General features: G+C 42.1%; 1 protein-coding gene across 1 annotated transcript in view; it reads left to right on the top strand.

Annotated features, from left to right (window-relative positions):
- The window catches only part of LOC308098059 (adenylate cyclase 9), a 63,721-nt gene that overhangs the window by 18,265 nt on the left and 18,910 nt on the right, over window positions 1–26,546 (top strand). The window contains exon 2 of the mRNA XM_080446278.1: window positions 19,478–19,650. Within this exon, the coding sequence (XP_080302404.1) occupies window positions 19,478–19,650 (173 nt within the window). The remainder of the gene's footprint in view (window positions 1–19,477; window positions 19,651–26,546) is intronic.

Below are 26,546 nucleotides of genomic sequence, written 5' to 3'. Positions count from 1 at the left end.
GAGTGTTAAAGGCACAATCTGTACATTTTATGTATGTTGTCTTCCTCTGTCGATGGAGAGAGGTACTGTAATTGCAGTGATGTCCAAACTACAATAAAGATGGCGGCGTATGTAGTGTCCGGTCCAATCCGGTGCGGCGTCTGCATCAAACAACTTTATTGCCATTGTCAACCAGTTGGTGTCCTACCCAACACCAGGGTCTAATTTCTCAATAGAAGAGTTTAGGGAGACCGTCTTCAACCACTGTAGATGTGCTAGTTATATTGTATAATATACTCTATAAAATAAGTCCAGAAATATAGCTTTAATTTCAGGGATTTTACTTTCACTTTCTTGGGAAAGAAAGGCCCCTTAAGATGCATTGCCAGCTTGTAAATCGGCTATTTTTGGCACTGTGAACTGGCACGCAACAGACACTGGCACGCAACAGACACTGGCACGCAACAAATGATAAATCAGGCTATACTATTTCTTAATCCTCATATGTTTAATGCTCCCTCTGCGAGTGTGTGTGTGGTGCAGACCTTTCCCCTCTCATCGCCTCAGCCTCCCGCCTCTGACTCCCGCCTCACTTTTCTTCTAGTTTGGATGAGGGAAAAAACACTCCTGGCTCGTCTGCAGCTGTCATCTGCCACTGACACCACATGGTTTAGAGCCTCAGGAATTCCCACAGTGCCATTCCTCCGAGATGCTTTGGTTGTGTGTATGTGTGTGTGTGGGGGGGGGGGGGGGGGGGGGTTGTATGTGCTAACGAAGTGTCAGCTGTAGCCCTGGCAGAGGTCTTTCTCAGCCTTTTTATCAGTGTCTTGCCATAACTCCCCTCTTTCCCCCCGTCTCTCTTTCCCTCCGGTGTGTTCTCGTACTTCTGTCACTGCAGCCTGTCTCTCCGTCCTCACTTCCTCACTTATGGAATTCTATAACCATGTCACTAAAGTCATCACCTTCCTTGCCAGTCTCCAGGAAACAATTACAAAAAATATCTCTTTTGTCATCGTCTTTGTAGTATGTTGATGTTATGTTATTATCTCCACCAGGCCGAAAACGCTGCGGGCATATATTTGATTCAAATATTGAGGGGCCTCTAAACAACACGGAGCCAAAAGCCATTTCACTTGATCCCAAAGGGCGTGCCACAAAATGTCACTGTTTTGTTACAGATGTTTTTTTCTTCACCAAATTAGGTACACATGATCTTGGGAGTCTTGTGACAATTAGCGTCAAACAGCCACAATTAGTGGGAGGGGCTTATTTCTTGTAAAAAGCACAACTTATAATGTTGACGGCCCTCTGTAGAGCGCACCTCCAAAACTTTATCCTCAAATGTAAAAAGTTGATTGAACCATATGCCATAGAAAAGCTATATCCCTCTGCAGCAACCCACACTGCCCTAGGAAGGCCACCTAGCCTGGCAGAGATATCATTTCATTGGCTTTTGTGTTTTTCTGTTCTTTTTTTTAATTTCTATGCCTGTTTTGTGTTATTAGTTATTATCACTTACAGTATGTGCTGCTTGTGCTTTTTGCAAGCTCAAATGTTTTGTTTTGTTCTTGTTTAGCACTTGATTTCTGTATTTTATTGCACTTCCCAATAAGCCTACAGGCTTCCTTCCTTTTCTTGCGCAGTAATTAAGGCTTCTTATTTTTTAAACATAATATACACTACTTTTTTTATATTGTACTAATATACTAAACTAAACTAAATGACTAAACTAAACCAAATCCATCTTGGTGCTTTGAAAACGATTGATCCATCATGTTTAACGGGCCACGTATGCATCCAGTTGTATCCGGGCCTAATATCCTGTTGGACCATGAGACTGAATGAGCCAGTGAATGAATGGTCTCTGCTCGATCGATTCGACCATGAAAGTGCACACACACACACACACACACACACACACACACACACACACACATACACACACACACACACACACACACACACACACACACACACACACACACACACACACACACACACACACACACACACACACACACACACACAGTCATTAAAAAGAAGCACACGCACGGTGACGCACCCTGTTCATTATACAGTAACTCACAAGCTCACCGTTGACGTATGAGCATGCTATTCAACATACATATGTGTGTGTGCGTGCACCCATGGTGTGACACAAAAACACAATCTGCCTGGCCTTGTCTACACAAAGGAACAGGAATTAGCGACAGCGCTCAGCCCCGCCTCATGCCGAGGCCGTATTAAAGAGACCTCAGGGAGTACCCAGCGCTCGGCGGCATATACTTTTTCATCATTGACCCAGATGAAGACACACTGTTGACATATTAACCCATTAAGACCTGAGGCCGATTCTACAGATGTCCTCTAAATCCTAACGGTTTTCTGAAAAACGTATGTTGCTATATATCAGTGGTGCTCAAACTTTTTCATGTTAACACATTGAGTGCCAGAATTTATTCATAATGTACTCACCCACTGCCAGCGTTTTTAATGTTTTTTTATAGAAAAAATGTGAATTATTTGTCCGTTTGTTTTTTAACATTGAAGTGAATGGATTTTTTTTTTTAGGATCGCGTTATCTCCTAATTCGTTGTAAAATGTATACTCAAAAATTAGAGAAACATCTTAGAAATTTAAAAACAAAATAAAAAAAAAAGACAAAAAGGGGAGAATTCTCCCCTTTGGCGGTAAACACCATTGACTGCAAAGGGGAGAATTCTCCCCTTTGGCGGTGAGTGTGTTGTTAAGGACCCCCAAAATTATATGTATTTGGCCACGGACCCCCATCTCCAAAAAATATTTTGTTCCACAGAAAGCAAAGATTTGAGATAAAAATATGTACATTCTAAGATTTGCACAAAGTTTCACGATTTTCCAAAAATACGAGCTTGTAAATCTGCTATTTTTGAATAGCCAAAGTATAAAAAATAATGGTGAAAGTGGTTCAAATCTAAAATGACACAGATGCTCTCCCGGTTGAATGGGTTAAAACGTTGAGTAAGCAGCCCCATGCAGTGGTCTCAGAGAGGAAGAGATTGTGAGTTGAGGGGAGGATAAATAGCACGGGAGGGAGAGAGGGAGGGAGACGAGTATTTTTGATATTTGTGTCTTTGATCCATTAGCGATACACACCCCTGCAAATGCAGCCGCTTTATGTCATCAATAAAGGATGAGAAAAGGCAACTGCGGGTCGGCGGCCCACAGCATCAGGTGGAGAGAGTTCAGCGTGCAAATTGTATTGAATTTCGTTTCAACGAGTGCTGAGAATGTTACCGAAAGGATGGGTTTATTGTATTGATTTGGCTCGTTTCCTCTCCACGCTACAGATCGATTAAAAAGTCAGACTTTGCTTTTGGCTATTTTGCGCTGTTGTGAACTGAAATGAACCAAACAGGAGACTCCATAAGGCCATCATCATTCAGATTACCCTCACTGTCAGATGCAAACCATGTAAAAAAAAAACAGGAAATAGAAAAAAATAATCTGTGTGCCAATGGATCCAATATAGTTATTATTTAGTCACTAGCTCTACTCAATACTTTTCATTGGTTAAATAAATGCATTTAAAACTAAGACACACGACATGTCTCTAATTTGGTCATGTCATTAACATGTTCAAGAATAGCAAAAATCTACTACAAGTTCACAATGTGTCATGATGTGATGCGTTGACCTTGTAGAGCTGCACGAAGTATAAAATAGTGCATTCATTTATGACAAAAGAAAAAGATGAAATATGCAGTTGCAAGACCTACAGGGGGGAAAAGTTGACACGCCGTACTGTAGGTGCTGCAATGGAAGGGTTTTAGGAGTTACAGATGGCTGTGGGGCTAAAAGAAATGGACAGAATCCAATAACCCAATAATAAAACAACAAGGCCGAGGTTATGTGAGTTCTTTAATAGGCTATTCTTTTCAGATAAGTGCCTTTAGGAGCCTATGAACCTGCTTGGACACAAAGGGCTGTTGACGGAGAGTTGGCATTTTAACAGAGAGAAAGAGAGAGAGAGAGAGAGAGCTACTGAGTAAAGGGGAGAGTTACAGATTTTTGGACGGAAGTCAACTGCCACCCTGTTGTTCTGCCAGTGGCCTGTGACGGCCGTGCACCGTCAGGGATGGATGGCGTTGGAGCTGCAGAATCCAACGAGGTGGGGAGAGCCAGCCAGGCACACGCAGGAGATGAAAAACAGTGGAGAGATGGGGAGGTAAAGGTCTTGGAGAGAAGTCAAGCGTGTCCATTGTCTTTCCAAGTGAGGCTCAGAGCCGAGGCCAGGTAAACACCAAATATGGAGCTTTGCTGCAATGCAACTCCTTTTTACAAGCTTGCGGCAGGGGAGAGAGAGAGTGTGTGTGTGTGTGTGGGGGGGGGGGGGGGGCTATTGTGAGGTGACTGAAGCAGGAACAATGAGAAGAGAGGTCTGATATCTGTTTGGTGCTGACCATTAGAAAATATTTTATTGTATAAGGGTGTGCGTGCGTGCGTGCGTGCGTGCGTGCGTGCGTGCGTGCGTGCGTGCGTGCGTGCGTGCGTGCGTGCGTGCGTGCGTGCGTGCCAGAGAGAGAAAGGCTGAGCACGCTCAGTACTGCCTGTTCTGCTGGGGAGGTGTTTATGTGGAGACTGTAAGCGGAGAAGTAGTCTGACGCAACCAGAGGAAAACTCACCCAAGAGTTTGGAAACCTAATGTGTGGTGAAAGTCCAGGTGGCGTGCTGGCCACATTTATGTTTCCCATTTTCTTGTTGTTGTCGTGAACAATTTTTATGTAACAGCACGAGGAGGTCACTATCGGTTATGTGCCTTCTCCGGTTGTGGTTTCTTTGTACCAGGCATGGGTGAAATGCTATGCCCTTTACTTTGCATAGTTTTATTTGTAATAGGTATGGCTCCCCTGGACTTAATAAATACCATAAATCAGCTCATCAAGCTCTCATTACATGGCAAGGGGAAATAAATGGCTCTTTCAAATTAGACCTGTATTAATAATGAGACTAACCGAAGCCATTACATACTGCACCTCCTTTACCATAAAGGTCTTAGGCAGAGTTTGCATGAATGCAAGTTAACGAGTAATAGATTATAGATTGTAGTAGATATACATTTTTATGAAAACAAATAATAAAAAGAAAATAATACATCAACAGAGCTTTAAAACATATTTGGAATAAAAGTGTGACGGCAGCCATTATCCATTACTGTTTTCGTTGAGTAACGCACTTTTGACCATAAACATATTCTTGTAAGGCAGCCATCTCGTTACAGTATAGCAGACTACATGATTGCTGCCTTTGCCTTAGAAACGGGGAAACAGCTAACCTTATACAACATTGTCATTCTCTCAGTCAGTGGAGAATCTCTGCTTCAACTTGACATTTTTAATAATTCAGTTTACCGCCGTAAAAAATAACAAAAATTAAATAAATGTTAGGATTAAAAAGCAGCCTGGGTTCAGGAAAAAACAACCCAAAAGCAAAAAAAATCAGATGTTTAGAGGAAGGTCACCCCCACCTCCCCCCTCCCCTTGTACTTGGGTCAGGGGAGCATCCATATACTGTACACACGCACACGCACACACACACACACACACACACACACACACACACACACACACACACACACACACACACACACACACACACACACACACACGCACACACACACACACACACAGAACACACACACACACACACACACACACACACACACACCCCACACTCGTTCACTGTCAGAAATGACAGAGTGAATCCCTCGATAATACCTTATGAAAGATGCATATGTTTCTTCTATATTTCCTGACAGAATGGGTTCATCTACCGACAGCACGGACAGTGCCATTATCACGTACCCCCCCCCCCCCTCTCTCTCTTTCTCTCCAAGTCAGTCCATCAAACCCTTGTCTCTGACTGCAGTCTTTCTTTCCTTGAGGGACCACACAACATCAATACATGTCATTGTCCCTTCACAGCTTCTCCCATAATATATATTGTACATACACATTTTCCCCCAATAATGGCTTTACTTTTAGATTTTACTTTTGTTTACATTTTCTCCAAAGTCATTGAAACATTAGCGAAGATGACTGAATAATTGAGTCTTTGTTGCCTAAATATCATTGTGTGGTTAATAGTTCATGGATATTACATTATCTCAAGCACTTTTCAAGTCTATACATTTTAATGCCACACTGAAATAAACGGAGTTTGGTGTCTACACAGTAAAATCCTCAGTGTTCATTTATCTATTTGTAACTCTTCCGGTCCGTTCGGTCACATTTGTACACTCTCAGAGTTAAATGAACACTGAGGATTTTACTGTGTATAATATGTACAATTCTAGGCTGTTGGTGGAACGGTAATTAAAAGACACAACTTGGCGCGGGTCTGTGTGAGCTACACCTTTCCTCACTGCTGTAATGTCCCTGTCACGTCCACAACAACAGGATACAGAGTTTGAAGTTAATGTAACACGCATCAGGTCATCACTCGGTCATCACCCACACTCTCCATCTGCATGTGCTGTGTTTGTTGTTAACCCATTCAAACCGGGAAAAATAGCAGATATACAAGCTCATAGCGCGGCACGAAGTGACGCGCTATCAGCTTGTATATCTGCTATTTTTCCCGGTAGAAAAATTGCTAGATCTGCTATTTTTGAAAAAATCATGAAAATGTGTGCAAATCTTTGAATATACTTTTTTGAAGCTAATTCTTTTTTTCTCAAATCTTTGCTTCTGGGGGTCCCTGGAACAAAATATTTTGAAATGGGGGGGGGGGGTCCGTGACCAAATACAATTTTGGGGGTCCTTGACATGAAAAAGTGTGAGCACTACCGATATAGAAACATAGGTTTTTTAGAAAACTGTTAGAAGACATTTTTTTGAATTGGCCTATGGTCTTAATGGGTTAACACTGTCTCCCATCGCCCCTCGACGTCTTGTTGCAGGCAAAGAAGCCATATTGGTGAGCTGCCAGGTTTTTAGAATGTTCATGCGAGAAACATATATGCCCTGTGTTTTACAATATAATGTTTGACCCATTCAAATGTTGTTTAAAAGCTGCTATTGACTTTACGATAGTCCAGCCGCGGTGACCAGCCCCAACCCCACGACAGCCAGTTCACAGAGCAGATCTACAAGCTCGCAAACACGTTGCGTTGTGACCAGTGGTGGAAAGTAACTAAGTACATTTACTTAAGTATTGTACTTAAGTACAATTTTGTACTTCACTTGAGTATTTCCAATTTTCAGTACTTTTACTTCTACTCCACTACATCTCAGAGGCAAATATTGTACTTTTACTCCACTACATTTACTTGAAAACTTTAGTTACTAGTTACTTTTCAGATATAAATTATGATATAATGAAACATACATTAACCACTTTAGCCCTATTTTAAACCTAGGCTATTTGAAAATATATAAAGCTTGTAGCTATTTTCAAATATTTAGTACTTTTACTTTTGGTACTTAAAGTACATTTTGATGCCAATACTTTTGTACTTTTACTCAAGTAAATTTTTTATTCTGGATTTTTACTTGTAACAGAGTATTTTTATATTGCAGCATTGGTACTTTTACTTAAGTAAAGAATTTGAATACTGTGCGCATCTAAGCACTGCAAACATCCAGCTTTTATAACCATAACAAAATAATATAGAAATGACTGTGTCGTGCCTTCTTATATAGGCCACTGCATAAATATATGTATTGTTGTGGGGAGGTTGAGAACCACTGAACTACAGTCCTATAGTCACTGTGGTAAACATGCCAGTCCACTGGTATGGTCCTTTGAACCCGTCCTGTGTTATTGTAAGATTTATTTGGCTATTAAAAAATTGCAGATATACAAGCTCATAGCACGGCACCGAGTACTTGTATGCTATGTAGTGCTGTGCTATGAGCTTGTAGATCTTCTTTTTTTTTTTCATCGTGAAAATGTGTGCAAATCTTTGAATATATATTTTTTATAGCGAACATTTGTAGAATATTTTGTTCCAGGGACCTCCATGAGCAAAGATATGAGTTAAAATGTTGTTTAAAAAATATATATGTATTGAAAGATTTGCACAAATGTTCAAGATTTTTCAAAAAATGCACTCTGTGCCACACTATGAGCTTGTATATCTGCTATTTTTGAATAGCCCAAATTATAAAATAATGGTTGATGACACAGATGCTTAAAATGACACAGATGCGTTCCCGGATTGAAAGGGTTAAAATATTTACACCTCATTTTCCTCAGATATATTTAACACAACCTCCTCCTTCCCTTTCGCCTTTCTCTTCTGTCCTGTAGCACCCTCACTTTTATAATGAAGTCTTTCCCAAATAGCCTGTCATATTGTGGACACGTTTCCTTCTGTTTTCCCACTGCCAACACCCGACCCCCCGTCAGGGACAGGATGTCTACCCCAGGATGGGAACACAGTGGAGAGGAAGTGGTCGCTGGTTGGCAAATGTTAAACTGGCTCGTAGCACTGGCAAGATTGGCAGGGCTAGTCTTTCCACACCACCTGCTACCTGTCATGTTGTCCACGTAACTCTGTGTGTGTGTGTGTGTGTGTGTGTGTGTGTGTGTGTGTGTGTGTGTGTGTGTGTGTGTGTGTGTGTGTGTGTGTGTGGGGGGGGGGGGCGGGCGGGCGGGCGGGCGGGCGGTCTGGCGTGTGTGTGTGTGTGTGAGAGGGAGAGACTGCGCACCTGCGTGTCAGTCTTAGAAGACCTGCCAACACCGATTCTCTCCCAAATGCCTGCTCCTTGTGCTTTGTTGTATTTTTACAAACACTCTCAGAGACAACAACTTTGGCTGTTTAAGCTTAAGTGGTTCAAACGAAGGTTGAATTGAAAGGTGTCATCACTTTGTCGTCAACAGCCACGGGGGGGTTTCAGCATTGATCAAAGAGTGTACATGATTTCATCATATGGATGTAGCAACAATGTGCTTGTACTTAATTTATCTCTTGTGGTTTCTATTGTGTATCCCTCAGGTAAAAATCTGTTCCCCCCCCCCCTCATTTTTGCTTGCTTGCTTTTTATATTTGTATTTGTTATTTATATATATATTTATATCTCAGGGACGATGTTGTGAGAGTTATAGGTTTGTTCCCAGCTTAACATGAAACCCTAGGCTTATTTTCAGGTTAAAAACATGGCTAGTAAGCAATGCAGCTGCAGGTAATCAAATGAATAATGGATGTGTTAGATTTACATGTGTGTAGAGTATGGGTGTGCAAATGTGCACGCATAGACAGTAGTCAGCAATATTGTCAATGTACATTGACACACCTGAATCTAACACACCTCTTATTATTTTTGATTAGCTGCTGCACTATAAGTTCAGTTTGCAGCCTGCCATGTTTTACCCTGTTGTGGTTTTGAACCTAAACTGGAAAACAAATAACAGAATCAGCCGAGGGTTTCATCCCCCTCTAATGTGTTTGTCTGTGGTGACTGAGGCAGCGTGGAGAATGACAGTGACAGAGTGGCCTACAGTTCAGTCACGACATGTAGCGCTTTGACTTGTTTGCCTGTGTGTGTTCGTGTGTGGCTGCATAGGCGTGCGTGTCAGACAACTTCTCCACTCTGGCGCTCGCCTGAGCGTCGTACCGGAGGGATTCGGGGACAGCCATTGTCCCAGAAGAGCACGGATGCGGTACGAGGAGAGAAAAGGGTGGGAGTTGTTGCGAGCGAGGGTGTTATTTATTTTTCAAAGTGCTATTCTCATGGCACTCACCTTTGTTCCGACAAAGGGGCTTGGAGAGTGAGATAATGTGCATAGGCTCTCTTAGGGAAAGGTTATCTACCGTTTCACTGTCAGCTGATAGCGCAGGATGGGACACTTCATGTCCCGTAATAAAGCACTGAGGCGATGCTGCTGCTAACGATGGCCTTCAATTAGCCCAGGGTCGTCAAAGGATGGGGCAAAGATGACGCGCACATGCACTCAATGTGCACAAACATAGATTGTCAGGAGGAGAAGAATGCACTGATACAGGTAGACATCAACCCTGGCGTTACTATTTATTCCGATTTTTAATGAATTTTTCATAAATAGCTCACAACATGTCCCATTATGCCGCTATTTTGCTATTTGCCATGTGAGGAAGTATATACTGTAGGTCTTAAGTTGTTTAAAAAATTAAAACAGACACAAACAAACAGGCAAGCACATACACTTGTACACTCAGCCAGAAAGAGCTGACGTTGCATCAGTCGAGTCGCGCAGCAGGGCGTTTCATAACATCATTCCCTCCGGTGAGTCCCCGTGCACTTTACAGCACCAGATGCATTCTGTTGATATTGACCCCCATTTAACCAGCCAATTTAGACGGCGAGTCACGACAGTTAGCACCACTCTATGCTATTTGACTCCTGACAGCAAGCGCAATCTCAACTGCCACAAGGCCGGATCATAAAGACGAGGGATTGCCCTGGGATGACTGCCGTGACGGTTGGGCACACAAACGCTCTTTACGCGTCCACCTATGTAACACGCGCATGGATAAATAGACGTCGTCGCAAGCCCCCTGCGGTCGATGCGGATTGATCGCGCTGCTTTGCGGCCGGCGGGGCTTTACCGTGTTAAGCGATTCTCTGTACTATGCTGTCAGGCTACAAAATGGGATCAATGCATCCTACATACCAACCAACCAGTGCAAGGGATGGCTATGGACTCACTTCTTCAAACTCCATTTATTCAAACCGCTGCCACCGGTATCGGCCCGCAAGAGTGTCAACGCAGGGTCAACGTTAAGCTGTCAATGGGAGCACATTAAGAAATGGGGCTTGTCATTCTAATGGATGATGTCATCTCCTCTGTTTCCTGGTTCTGTGCCAGCTACATCAACCAAAGGCAGACAGAGACCAGACTACAGACAGAGCAGACTACAGACAGAGAGCAGACTACAGACAGAGCAGACTACAGACCTGAGAATACTATAGGCAGACTACAGACTGAGAAGACTGCAGACAGAAAGCAGACTACAGACAGAGTAGACTACAGACAGAGCAGACTACAGACAGAATACTATAGACAGAGTAGACTACAGACAGAATACTATAGACAGAGTAGACTACAGACAGAATACTATAGACAGAGTAGACTACAGACAGAATACTATAGACAGAGTAGACTACAGACAGAGTAGACTACAGACAGAGCGCAGACAACAGACAGAGTAGACTACAGACAGAGCAGACTACAGACAGAGTAGACTACAGACAGAGAATACTATAGCCAGAGTAGACTACAGACAGAGAGTAGACTACAGACAGAGAGTAGACTACAGACAGAGTAGACTACAGACAGAGAGTAGACTACAGACAGAGTAGACTACAGACAGAGTAGAGTACAGACAGAGAATACTATAGCCAGAGTAGACTACAGACAGAGCAGACTACAGACAGAGTAGACTACAGACAGAGAATACTATAGCCAGAGTAGACTACAGACAGAGAGTAGACTACAGACAGAGTAGACTAGAGTAGACTACAGACTGAGTAGACTACAGACAGAGTAGACTACAGACAGAGTAGACTACAGACACACTGTACTAGACTTGAACGCTACAGAACAAAAAAGAATGACAAAATAGAGATAAATGAAAGAGGTGGGCAGTTCTGGAATCTTGACAGACTGAGGGAAGGGAAAAATACAGATGACTGATTGCTCGTACCTTCTGGTGAACTGTATCAATCAGGGCCATTATGTGTGGGTGCAGAGCTTCAAATGTGGCCTGGCCTTGTGCACTCTGAGACTGAGGAAGTGAAAGAAAAATCTATATACAGATGATTCGCCCTTTACTATTTTTCATCCTCTATTCCTCTTTTAGCCATGTGTCACCTCTGCCATGACTTCTACAAGAACGTGTTCCATACAGTGGTGGAAAAAGTACTTAAGTACTTGTTTTACTTAAGTAAAAGTAGCAATACTGCAATATAGAAGTACTCTGTTACAAGTAAAAGTAAAATTTACTTAAAGTACCAAAAGTAAGAGTACTAAAATGTTTGAAAATAGCAGATCTACAAGCTCACAATGCGTCGCATGAGCTTCTAGATCGGCTATTTTCAAATAGCCTAGGTATAAAATAGGGCTAAAGTGGTTAATGTATGTTTTATAATGTAATAATCTGTATCTGCAAAGTAACTAGTAACTAAAGTTTTCAAATAATTGTAAAAGTAAAAGTATAATATTTGCCTCCGAGATGTAGTGGAGTAGAAGTAAAAGTACTGAAAATTGAAAATACTCCAGTAAAGTAAAAATACCCCCAAAAATTACTTAAGTACGGTACTTGACACCACTTTTACTTTACACCACTGCATACAGGTGCGAAAATAACTTCTACTTTCTGGCACCCATTTTTGTTGTCTTCCTTACTGGCTTTGGTTATTTGTGGTCTGGCAAGAGCTCCAGTACTCTGCTTGGTAATGTGCCATTCTAGCGTGCTTCTCATGTGAGGAGCTGTTGTTCGCCACTGAGTAGGGACAGGCATTAAACAAGTCTGATTAACAGGCAGAGTATATGAGGCAGGCAGTATATCGGCCTATGTCGGGCAGAAACCGTATCTCCATATTTCAACTGTTCATGTTTTTTCATAACTCAATGCTTCGTCGTATGAAGTGTCGAGCAAAAGTAGCAAAAATAGCAGATCTACAAGCTCACATATTGAACATTTTGGAAGATGTTTGCCGACATGCCCAAAATAGGGACGCCGGGTTGAAGCAATCTGGGAAGCCATTCTGTAAAAAACAAAAGAACAGAGGTTGTAGAGCGGCTATTTTCGAAACATTTTACAATGATAAGTTCTGAGTTCTGTTTTTCCAGAACTCAGGATTAGTACTATCTCCTGAGCAGGGCCTAAATTAGATTCTGAGAACTTTATCTGAAACCAAGCCCTGTAGCGCATGGAAACATCCAGAACCTGTGGAATATGTTACATGGCACTTCTTCTTGTAGTTGAAAAGAGCCATTAGGGAGTCGTTTGTTAGTATTATGGAGCAGAGGCAAATGATTATTCTTATGATGGATTTTGAAGGCTCCTACAGTTTCCTCTTTCCTTCTGTGTTTTATGTAATCCATGACTCAAGATATATAAACCCCCAAATGATGACTCACCTGCTTGAGCAGCCCTGTGTGCTTGATCTAATAATAGACCATTGCTTTGTTGACGGTAATGCTCCCAGCCAACTTGTCAAAAGGAATATGATAATTCCTATAAAGAAAATGTACAATCCCCATATAGCGGATTTTCTTTTTCTTTGACGCCCGTATTTGTTCGTACACTGATCCCTCGCTTCTCGAGTGATCATTTTGAATTTTGAGTCATTATTACCGTGGCGGTTATGCAAGGTGTAAAATAACTAATTACATTTACTCAAGTACTGTACTTAAGTAAAATTTTGAGGTATTTGTACTTTACTTGAGTATTTCCAATTTCCAATACTTTTACTTCTACTCCACTACATCTCAGAGGCAAATATTGTACTTTTACTCCACTACAATTATTTGAAAACTTTAGTTACTAGCTACTTTGCAATTATCAATTATTATATTATAGAACATACATTAACCACTTTAGCCCTATTTTATACATAGGCTATTTGAAAATAGCCGATCTACAAGCTCACAACGCGTCGCATCGCGACGCGTTGTGAGCTTGTAGATCTGCTATTTTCAAACATTTTTGTACTTTTTTTTGTTTCATTTTAGTACATTTTAGTACTTTTACTTTTGGTACTTTAAGTACATTTACTTTTAATCCAGTAAATTTAGAATTCTGGACTTTTACTTGTAACAGAGTATTTCTATATTGCAGTATTGATACTTTTACTTAAGTAAAGAATGTGAGTACTTTTCCACCACTGGGTGTCTGTACGGTATGGTTTACCTTCAGTCCTGCCCGTTTCTCCCCCGAACCCAAGACAGACAAGTGGAGGCAAGAAGAGATCAATGATCAGGCAGAACAGAAAGAAGAAGGCAGACAGAAGAAAAAGCCAGTGTTATTGACCCGGCCGTCCCGTGCACAACACACAGCTAGACAAAATGTAAGTCGATATGGGCCGATATGTGGGACAGTCCACTGGGAAGGAAGGGTGGGGTGGATATCATTAGCAAGCTAATGAAATCAGCCAAAGCAGGGTGTGTGTGTGTGTGTGTGTGTGTGTGTGTGTGTGTGTGTGTGTGTGTGTGTGTGTGTGTGTGTGTGTGTGTGTGTGTGTGTGTGTGTGTGTGTGTGTGTGTGTGTGTGTGTGTGTGTGTGTGTGTGTGTGGGGTTTGTTTGTTTTATAACCCAGCTTAGTGATTTTACGGAGATTCACACTTACTCACGCACCCCCCCCCCCCCCCCCCCCCCGCCCCCACACACACACACATCTTCCGAGCCCTGCATCAGTGGTGCGAGGGATTAGTTCTTTGTTACTGCTGTTTGCTGCCTTCAAATGCCAGCCTTATAGCTACTGGTGAAGGCTATCGACCCAACCAACAAAGTGTGGGTTTGAGTTTTCGAGTGTTTATCGTGGTCATGAGTTTGTTTCTTTTGTCTTTCTGTGGGTGTGCGTGTGTGTGTGTGTGTGCGCGCATGTGTTTCCGTACAAGTCATTCTCATAATTTTTTGTGCCTCTGCACTATTTGATCTCTGTGTGTGTGTGTGTGTGTGTGTGCGTGCGTGCGTGCGTGCGTGCGTGCGTGCGTGCGTGCGTGCGTGCGTGCGTGCGTGCGTGCGTGCGTGCGTGCGTGCGTGCGTGCGACCGTCTGTGTTTGCCCATCCTTTTGGGTTTGGTGTAAGTACGTACGCCTCTACACAGATTCAGATGAGATCAGACGTGTAGCACTGCTTCTTGTGTGTGTGTGTGTGTGTGTGTGTGTGTGTGTGTGTGTGTGTGTGTGTGTGTGTGTGTGCGTGTGCGTGTGTGTCTGTTTGGTCATAGACTAAAGCCCTGGGGTGTCTGTGGTGAGGCTAGGCGGTTGCAGGCCTGTCTGAAGTAGTTAGAGCCGACAATACTCAGAGCCTGCAGCCAGCGCTTCAGTGACAGCAGAATTACGTGGTTTAAGTACAGGTCCCCAGGCACTTACCTGGGCCGGTGACACACACACACACACAGGTCCCCAGGCACTTACCTGGGCCGGTGACACACACACACACACACACACACACACACACACACACACACACACACACACACACACACACACACACACACACACACACACACACACACACTCACACTCACACACACACACACACACACACACACACACACACACACACACACACACCTGGTACTGTAGCTGTGACCTGTCAACCAGTGTTGGTTGAGACTGGAGGGCAAACTCAGATGAGATGCAACAAGCTGATAGTTCATATGAAGTTCATAGTTGTCATATTCCTTTATTGTGAATGAATAATCCCAAACATTTTACAGACAGACACAAACAAACAAACACACACACGGACAGGGGTGAAAACATAGATAATACAGTAAGCACGAAAAAAGAATAACATAATACATATTGACAATATACTTGGAAAAAAGAATAGGGGTACATGCTGAAAAACAGCTAAACGATAACAAAAATCAATTTATATACTTCCAACACAGCTATTGTATAATCCCGAGTGTGTGTATCTAGTCATATCGTCATTACTTCAAAAAACACAGATATTTTGCAGAATATTTGACTTTACATCAGTTATGGCGTAAACAGCATGCGCTAGAGAGGAGCTCTCCTGGGCACGCCCGTGGGGCTCAGCACGAGTTGAGTTCACATGCACGTGCTCGCACACGCGCGTGAGTCTGTTTAGCCCAGAAGTGTTTTAATCTATAAATACGTACTCCGCCAAAAAGCTGTGTTTTTGAAGTGATGAGGATATGACTGGAAACAAGACAGAGATTTTAGGTACCAAATGGTCTTGTGAGATCATGTAACAATGACTGTCAAACAGGGTTTTATTATTCCATACTGTTTGCCTGTAATTGGCTTAAATAATTTGTGGCCGGGACCAGTGGTGGAAAAAGTACTCAAATGTTTTACTTAAGTAAAAATACCAATACTGCAATGTAGAAGTACTCTGTTACAAGTAAAAGTCCGGAATTCAAAATTTACTTTGGTAAAAGTACAAAAGTATTGGTATCAAAATGTACTTAAAGTACCAAAACTAAAAGTACAAAATTGTTTGAAAATAGCAGATCTAAAGTGGTTAATGTATGTTAATATCTGCAAAGTAACTAGTAACTAAAGCTTTCAAATAATTGTAGTGGAGTAAAAGTACAATATTTGCCTCTGAGATGTAGTGGAGTAGAAGTAAAAGTATAGAAAATTGGAAATACTCCAGTAAAGTAAAAGTACTTCAGAATTTTACTTAAGTACAGTACTTGAGTAAATGCACTTACAGTAGTTACTTTACACCACTGGCGTAGCCCTGCCATTTCCTGGATTCACCGTAAAGCAATGTGACAAAAGCAAAAATTCTCCATATATTCAAGGCTTCACATTTGAGAGTACCGTAATTGATAGAAAAACAGTCATTGTGGGGGTGACGTACCCCTTTAACATTTGATCCTGACACAGTACCACGGTATTCTCATTGCTTTTATCCGTGGTCTTTCTTATCCATTGTACCATGTGACTATTCTCTTGACAATAAGCCCTGCTATGCACAGAATTGCTAATCCTAAATCCCCTTGAATTGAGAAGTCAGTCGATTGGAAAATGAACGCAATCGGAGATGCCGAGGCAGGCCTCATTCTGAGTGTGTCCTTGTCATTCATGTACTCACCGTCACATCTGAACAAGTGTCTTGGAACACGTCTACGATGGAAATGCATTGCATGTCAATAAGTTAATACAATTGTGAATGAATGCGATCCATTTTCACATTGCCACATATTGTTGTTGAGCCTCTCTCCGTCTCTCCCTATCTCTCTCTCTCTCTCTCTCGCTCAATTGAGTTCAATACAATTCGATGTGCTTTATTGGCATGACAATGCTGCACAAGAAAGCTGTGCGCAGTAGAGTGCAAATCTCCACCAGGCTGGGTTGCCTACCCAGGGGGTGCAGCCGTCAGAACGTGATGAAGCTGCAGTGGGCTGAAAAGCTGACAGTCAGTTGTTCATCAAGGCAATAGCCTAGGACTGAAACATTTCATACATTAACTTTCTTACTCTGTCTCCCTCACTCTTTCTATCTAGCTGCCAAACCATTGCACAAGCACACACACGTACAGTACACAAACTCTGTGGTCTATGGTGCATTTATATAGCGCTTTTATCCAAAGCGCTTTACATCGATTGTGCATTACATTCACACACACATTCATACACCGATGGCGGAGGAAACCATGCAAGGCACCAACACTGCTCATCGGGAGCAATTTGGGGTTTAGCGTCTTGCTCAAGGACACTTCGACACTAACTCTGGGGGAGTCCTGGGTTCGAACTGGGAACCTCACGGTTCCCATCCGGCCACTACCCCCTGAGCCACTGCCGCCCCCTGCACAAGAAGACGTTGACATTGAATAACGGAGATACAGTGAGAATCATCATCATGGGACTGGACAAACCAAAGGCTTTTGGGTGATACTTTGTTGAAAATGGCAAATTATCAGAGCTGCAAAGGAGAGTGGTGTCTCTCATTACAGAGAATATAGTTTAAAGAGGCTATTTATACAGGGACTTGGCACTGGAAGAAGAGCTTCTCTATAAAGAAACCATTGTGGTTCCCTTAGGGCAGGCCATGGAGAGGCAGGGGGAGAAATAGATTATGGAGACATTGGTTGACAGTGGAAAGAATGGATCTTATAAAAGGAAAAGGAATATATTTCTTTCTTCGAGAATCAGTCAAGAAGCGAGAGTTTTTTTTTGTCACTCTCTCATACAGGTACAGTCTGCGAAATGTTGATGTTGTTTGTTTCCATTCCTCCTGGGTGTCTTCTCTGTGTCTCTCTCTCTTGCTCTCTCTCTCTCTCAATTTGAATGAGGAATATTTAGATAGGATAGTGTCGAGTGACAGGATGCTGAGTGTATAGAGGGGAAATGCAATCAAACCTGGGATCTTGCAATTACGTGGTTGATGTGCTATTGCAACTGACTGCTCACATCTAGAAATGGTTTTGAAATATTTCAGTCGGGTTTCAAAGCTTATCATCGCACAGAAACGAGTATGTTCCTTACTGTTGTAACATGTATTCACTAGCTAATATTAGATCATTTACAATGTTCTGTAAATAATCTAATATTAGCGAGTGACACAGATCATGCTATCCTCTTAGATTGAGTTGTGGTTCCCAAACTTTTTTCCTTCGAGCCCCCCTTCTTACAAGGGGGATATTGGAAGCAGAGGCATGGGAACCCATACAGTAGCTCTGAAGGTTATCACCTTCAGAGCTAGAAATGGTCTCACTCCCAATATATGATGACATTGTTTTTACTCGTACGGGCTGTTGCGCAGCCTATGACCCACAGGGAGAAATTTAGCGGTGATTCAGAAATACTCACTGAAACCCGAGTGCTTTTGCAGTCAGGGTGCGTACTGCGTGGGCTTTGGAATGACCTGCCTTGAGGAGTTCAGGCTTGCAGTTGCAACTTCGCTGTCTTCTTTTATATCATGTTTACAAAGTCACTTCTTTATCACTGCTTTATTAGCACAATATTGGATGAGTTGTATTTTATTATCTCTACACGTATTAATGGGTTCACGGTTACGCTTAATGCTGTTGGGGTTTTCTTCTTCAATAGGAGATACATTTATATTCAGCTCTTGTCTCCCTTTATCTTTTGATCTTGGATGCCTGCCAGTAACCTCCTCCACACAGGGGATTCATCGTTCAGTAGATCTTCAACTGAATCCTGAAATAACCCACTGCCCAAAACCTTACCAGCCTCTCCTACTCTACCAACTAAAGACATACTAAATACTAAATCCTAACAGTTTTCTGAAAAACGTATGTTTAATGTATTTGGCCGTGGACCCCCATCTCAAACTGTTTTGTTCCAGGGACCCCCAGAACCAAATTCGGACCTGATTTTTCAAAAATAGCAGATCTACAAGCTCAAAGCGCGGCACGAAGTGACGCGCTGTCAGCTTGTATATCTGCTATTTTTGAATAGCCAACGCTAAAATCTAAAACGACACAGATGCTTTCCCGGTTTTAATGGGTTAACCGCTTTAACCGTGCCCTCCCTATTCTGGGCATGCCATTATAGGCAGACAAAAATGTTTAAAAAAATATCAAAGTATCAGATCTACAAGCTCACAACGTATCACAATGTGAAGCATTGTGAACTTGTACCTCTGCGATTCCCGCAAATTTTGAAATAAGGGCATCAATTTACCATTGACATTGTCCTCTCCCTTGTGTGTGTGTGTGCGTGTGTGTGTGTGTGTATGTGTGTGTGTGTGTGTGTGTGTATGTGTGTGTGTGTGTGTGTGTGTGTGTGTGTGTGTGTGTGTGTGTGTGTGTGTGTGTGTGTGTGTGTGTGTGTGTGTGTGTGTGTGTTTTCTCTCTCAGGCCTAAAGACCTACCTGATCTCAGGCAGAAAGACGGATCAGCAGCATCCTCTGTGTAGTTGCTCCCAGCTGGGCGTGTCTGGACCGCAACATGGAGACTCCAGCGGCCCGACGACGCCCAGAGCGCCCGATGGAACCCCTTCAGCCTACACTCTGCCCACAGACAGAGCCGTGGTGAGTATAGGCTGCACAAGACTAGGCCTGTCACCATCAGGGTTGCCAGATCTGCTTATTATAATTTCCCCCGCAAGATTTCATTTGAAAATAGCCGATCTACAAGCTCACAGTAGATCTGCTATTTTCAAATAGCTGATGTACATGTTAAAGTACTCATGTGGCCCATAGTCGCTTCTTTTGGGCTGGTTTTCCTAGACCTGGTTGCTTGTTTCTCTCACAGAATCTGGCAACACTGGTCACCATCATGGCATTTCGGTCGACGATTAATTATATAGATCGAATTATGTAGATCGGCTGTTTTCGCTATTCGACAGATGAATGCAAACAATTGAGACGATTATGCAAAATAATTGCGATTATCTCAAATAATTGCCATCAGGCGATTATTTAATTGTGACAGATCTACACAAGACGAGGCCCATGTGGATCTCTGACATCATATTGATGATGTCACTCTTGTCCAAATATGGAAAGATTGCTTTTGGTGTTTTGGTGTTGATATTCGAGCCTTTTGTTGTTTTTGAATGATTCACTTTCTTCAGTCAGATAACTCACAAATACTGTAGATTGAGACCAATAATAACTTGAGAACATTTATTTGTAAAATGTCAATACAAGTGTGAATATTATATTTGATCTTGGCGTTCAGGCTCTGCTTATACATTACCCCCTGCTCAGCACATTAGCAGACAACCATTTAAGAGCAGGGTGTCACTCCCTTCACAGATGAGTCAGTTGGGTTTGCTCACTGATAGTTTATTAAGCATCCTTTCAGCTCATATCAATAAACCAACGTCAAACTGTTGATAGAAAGTAAATAACGATCAGGAGGATAAACAATAAACATGTAGCATAACGAAAGAAAATTGAAATAGACATGAAATTACCTCTCTGGCTGCATAGTGCTTGTAAAGGGAATGAGGTGCAGTACAAGGTACTCAAAGTTATCAGCGCCACGCTGCTTACAAACACACACACCCGTTCACACGGGTGTGTGGCACACTGCTGCTAGGGAGCCATTTGACTGGGACACCATATATGGCCAAATGTCCGGAATACATAGAAACGCCACTTCCGGCACAACACTTACAGCATAATAACGAAACATTTGCAAATAAAGAAAACAACAAACATTACAACAATAAATGATAATGCCAGCAGCTACACAGGGAGATATACATCTATAACAAACCCCCAGGGGAAACAGAACCCTTAGGCAAAGCAGAGCCTACTGGTGGTGCTGGGAGCAAACAAAGAACATGTATCAGTCAGTGGCAATACAATACACTGACAATACAAAATAGGAGGAGGTGCAATGAATCAGATGAGCTTAAGTAGACCGCCAAAAAAGTCAACCCTCAGCTACTGTAGGGTGAATAAGTAAAAATAGAGCCAAGAATCTTCCTAATTTGTTACACAGTAAAAACTGTAGCAAATGGACCTGAAAGGGTACATTTTATTTAGGTCAATTTTTACACTCCCACATTTAAATGAACGCTGAGGATTTTACTGTGTAACAAATTGGGCTCTATTTTGGGGAAACAGGCGAGTCAGCAAACAACGCATGAACTGTACAGCACCTCAAACAGACCGCCAAGAGAAGATGATACAAAATGATCTTGGGAGGAAATAACAAATGCTTTCTCAGCCGAGTACTGTCCATCAATCCAATCCACTCGGATAAATGAAGTGACTTATGCATGGTGGACGTCTGCCTAGGAGGTTTGGTCATTTGTTGTGTCTGTGCATACAGCCTATAGTTTGGGTCTGGTGCAAACCGAACCGAGTGTGCTTGAACCACTTGAACCCCAGAATGCCTATTCTGGTTGGAACGTTCGTCAAAAACAGCAGATCTACAAGATGGACGCGCTGTGAGCTTGTAGATCGGCTATTTTTGGCAAAGAGATTTGGTGTAGACGGACAAAAGCGGTCCAAGTGCAGTTGTAACTTAGGTCCGTTTGACTGAAAATAGAGCGTTTAAGACAAGTGGTTAAGTACTGGACTCTCCATTCATGTACATTTTCTACTCGCGGTTTTAAACACTACATACTTACTTTTTTAGATAATTTATCAGGCTTTTTCGCCTTTGTTGATAACAGTGGAGAGAGACAGGAAACCGGGACAGAGTCGGAAATTTTCCGTCGGGCTCGGGAATTGAACCCGGGACACGCTGTCAGGCATCAAAGTCTATGTGGTACGCACCTTAACACATTGAATGCCAAAAACGGTCCGGACCGTTTTTGAGGGTCCAAACGAGAAGTGCCGAAAACGGTCCGGACCGTTTTTGACCCAATTCTATTTTTATACATGTGGGCCACGTGGGGCGCTAAAACGAAACTTTGACATCACCCAAGGAGTTTCTGAGAAGAAGAGGCTGGATCTGGCTCCATGTAAAAAATCCTTCCGGTCGGCGTTTTCAATGTTATCTCCTTGATTAAAAGCTTAATATCTCCATTTCTTTTTAATGTGGTGGAAACGAGACGTTTTCGATCGGCGATCACGCTGCAATGGAGGGTCGCGTTGGAAATATTATTGTTCCAGGCGTTAGTCGGGACCCTCCGCCGTCTCGCACGCACGCTTTGTTTACATGCACTTCCTCGTCGGGGCTTCTCACAGCACGAAATGTATAACGCAAGTGGATGGAAGAAATGCTGGCACTCAACGTATAATATTTTAATAAACCTCTGGCACCCAATGTGTTAAAGGAGTAGTTCACCCCCAAAAATTACTTGTTTTCTATCAATTACACTATCCATTTGCTCAGAGTGTTCAGTTAACTGAATGATTCGCAGCTTAATTTATTAATAGTTATATTTTCAGCGTGCGACAACACACCAATTGCAGCATTATACAGTGTGCAACAAAGTATACATCTAGCCTGAGAACTCCTCTCTGTACAGTATGTGTCGTATGCATCTTATTTAATTTGATAATTTGATAGGGACATGAGTAGCCTGGTAAACCGTCTCGGTCGTGTGAGATTTCACGTCCGGGATGGTTTGCCAGGCTACGGACAGAGCACATTAATGAAAAATATGAGATGTAAACAAGCCGAGTTAGTAGGAATGCTAATTTACATCTGTAGTCCCTCCCTAGGGATGTAACAAAAAACAAAGCCATTATAAAAGTTAAAATGCAATACAAATGTACAAATAGAGCGAAAACTATAAACAAAACAAAACTAGGTGCATTGCACAACATGTCGAGTTAAAAGATATCACAGTTCTGGTTTGCCATAAGCCATTGTTTGAGATGGGTCTTCAAATTGGGATATGTAGGGCACTGCCTTAGTGCATTGGGTAGGCCATTCTAACACTTTCCAACCTTTAGTGACAGCACATTTTTGTCCAAATGTGGTGCATCTATTTGGTACCTCACAGTCCCCTCTAGTGGTAGTCCTAATGCCAATGTCACTGCCATCCCTCTGTTTGATACATTTCCTTTAGAAGTGGTAGGGCGAGCCCATGTAAACAAAACAGGAACATCCGCACTCACTAAGCTTCAAGCTCATTTTTATGCAGCAGCAGTCATTGAAACAAACTTGTTTTGGCCCTTCTGGCCATAGTCAGTGTTTTCAGAAGAGCCAAAACTTTAAAAAAAAAATCTATAACTGCTGCTGCATTAAAATGAAATTAAAATGTGAGTGTGGATGTTCCCTTTTTGACTATGTGTCGCCCCACCTGTAAGTGCCCAGTTGGTAAAACAGTACTCCATGTGTGAAATAAATAATTGATTGTACATTGATTAGGCCTACTGTACATCCTGGCAGCTTTAACAGTCAGAAAATGTTGTACATTAAATTTTTAATGCGTTTGACACCTTTTTTCACATGACTTTTAAAAGGTTATTACCGAATCCGATGTGACCCCAAAGTAATTGAACTCTTGTTCCTCCTCTCTCAGGAGCGCATTAGCCTATTTCACCTCTGCTGGCAAAGTGGCCCAGTCCTCATTAAATCCTTTTTAACCCATTAAGACCTGAGGCCAATTCTAAAAATGTCTTCTAAATCCTATAAAACATATGTTGTTACATCAGTGGTGCTCAATTTCTTCTTCTAAATTATATGTATTTGGCCGTGGACCCCATCCCAAAATATGTTGTTCCACGGACCCCCAGAAGCAAAGATTTGAGGTCAAATTGTTCTCTTTAAAAAATATACATATTCAAAGATCTGCATTTTGCACACATTTTCTCGATTTTTCAAAAATAGCAGATCTGCAAGCTCGTGCCGCGTTATGAGCTTGTAGATCTGCTATTTTTTAATAGCCAACCAATGTGCTATATTTATATATAGCTAAAATCTAAAACGACACGGATGCTTTCCCGGTTCTAATGGGTTAATGTGAAACTGACATACAAATGGAGAAATCAGTTCCAGTATCCATTTTAATCCGGCAATGAAAGGCACAGTCTCTCTCCTGTGTTCCAGTGAGACCGTACTGCTCATTAAGCCATTTACTATCCATTATGGCCTCCTTACTCCCACCTCCGGGGTGAATTTCTCATCTGCTGCCACGGGGTGCCCCACTGGGCTGCCTCCCAGCAAAGACGTGCAAAAAAAAGTAAAATCCTCAGCGTGATGATGGTAACTGTGAGAGAGTCCATTTTTGGTACAATTTGGTGCTCTCTGAGACTTAAAAGAAACGAGAGGCGGATAAGAGGGAACAGGAGAGGGGGGTGTGTGTGTGGGGTGGGGGGGGGGCCTGTGGGTGAACAGCATGGTCCTTGGTGTGGTAATAAGGCAATTCACACTGGGTGATGGAAGACCCTTCACAGGCTCTCTCCCTAGAACTAGTGACTCAGCTTTGAAGCTTTTCATACACTGCGAGCGCACACACACACACACACACACACACACACACACACACACACACACACACACACACACACACACACACACACACACACACACACACACACACACACACACACACACACACAGACACACACATGCACACAGGCATATGGGTCACTGTCAGTCATCTTCAAAGAGGCATAGTGACATTTGAGTAAGAAAGCAATATAGGACATAATATATATATATATGTATATGTATATGTATATATATATATGTATATGTATATGTATATGTATATGTATATGTATATGTATATGTATATGTATATGTATATGTATATGTATATGTATATATATATATGTATATATATATATAAAAATAAACAAATATATATATATGTATATATATAAAAATATTACAATATAAAAATATAAAAATATAAATAAACAAATATATATATATATATATACGACACACACACACACACACACACACACACACACACACACACACACACACACACACACACACACACACACACACACACACACACACACACACACACATTTTAACCATTTATTTATGTCCACACAAATATACAAGGACACAAATATTAAAGGTGCAGTAAGATTACATCACAAAATCATGGAATACGTCTTCATGATACAATAAGCATGTCACTCAGTACCCTATGGGTATAAGTAACAGCGTCTCCGCCATATGTGGCGGCTGCCAATTATAGCAGAAATAGAACAATACTTTGCCAGCCTTTTTGCCTCCTTTTTGGGCATCCCAAGTTGTTGGAACCCTCTAACAACCAGTCTGTGGGTATGTCCTAGGCTGCCAAATATAAAAACAAATAGTCTGCACCTATAGCCCAGCTCTGAGATGGTATGTAGAAGTGGTTGGTATTTAATGACCTTGGTCATAAAGGCTTCCTCTAGGCTAGGGTCAAAGGTGCAGGCTATCTCTACACACACACACACACACACACACACACACACACACACACACACACACACACACACACACACACACACACACACACACACACACACACACACACACACACACACACACACACACACACACACACACACACACACACACACCTAACATAAAACACAGAAACCAGGCTTTTAACCACAGATAGAAGAACAGAGCACTTAACCCCAGGTTTAGCCTCCCTTTAAAAACAAACAATTGATTTCAAGATTTTATGAGTTGGTTTTAGCCCCCTTCCTCTCACCTCAGAAAGTTTAATTCCTTAACACCTGATCACTGTCTAAAATAATAATTTATCCAAAGAGTGAGAAAATAAAAGGCTGCCTACAAATCGACGACAATTCTCAGGCTTGGAAACAACTATATCTACTACACACCTCCCGCACATGAGCAGCGACACGTTGAGTTGCATTGCCTTTAAAAACAAACAATTGATTTCAAGATTTTATGAGTTGGTTTTAGCCCCCTTCCTCTCACCTCAGAAAGTTTAATTCCTTAACACCTGATCACTGTCTAAAATAATAATTTATCCAAAGAGTGAGAAAATAAAAGGCTGCCTACAAATCGACGACAATTCTCAGGCTTGGAAACAAACTATATCTACTACACACCTCCCGCACATGAGCAGCGACACGTTGAGTTGCATTGGATTTACTTTTTTCTCTAGGAGAGTCATTTTTCAGTCATTTCAACTATACAAAAACGGCTATCTCAGAATGTTTTTGACGGAGCGTGATGTGCTTGCTTCAGTGGGGACAGTGATTTCCTGCCGGTGGTGTAGTTTCCAGTGCAAAATCTTCATGATCTAGGCTGCATGGTTTTGAGGTCAGGCGTCAGTGCTCTAGTCTATGGGCACTGCCATTGTTTCCATTGTCTGGTTTGTTCCAGATTACTGTAGGTCAAACGAATGAAAAATTACAGGAAGATGTCTGATTGCGGTTCCAGGTCAATCTAGTGATAAAGAGATGGGTTTCGTGTCCTGGCTGTCTAGTAGTGTCTAGGGTGCTTGGCCCAGATTTTTTTATTATTTCCAGTCTGTCTCTCTCCGTGCCAGCACTTCCAACACTGACCCCCTTTTGTTTAATTATTT

Source organism: Gymnoscopelus braueri (assembly GCF_963280865.1).
Source record: "Gymnoscopelus braueri genome assembly, chromosome: 13".
Taxonomy (NCBI): Eukaryota; Metazoa; Chordata; class Actinopteri; order Myctophiformes; family Myctophidae; genus Gymnoscopelus; species Gymnoscopelus braueri.
The sequence above is the reverse complement of the archived record's forward strand: the minus strand, read 5'-3'. Positions and strand labels throughout refer to the sequence as shown.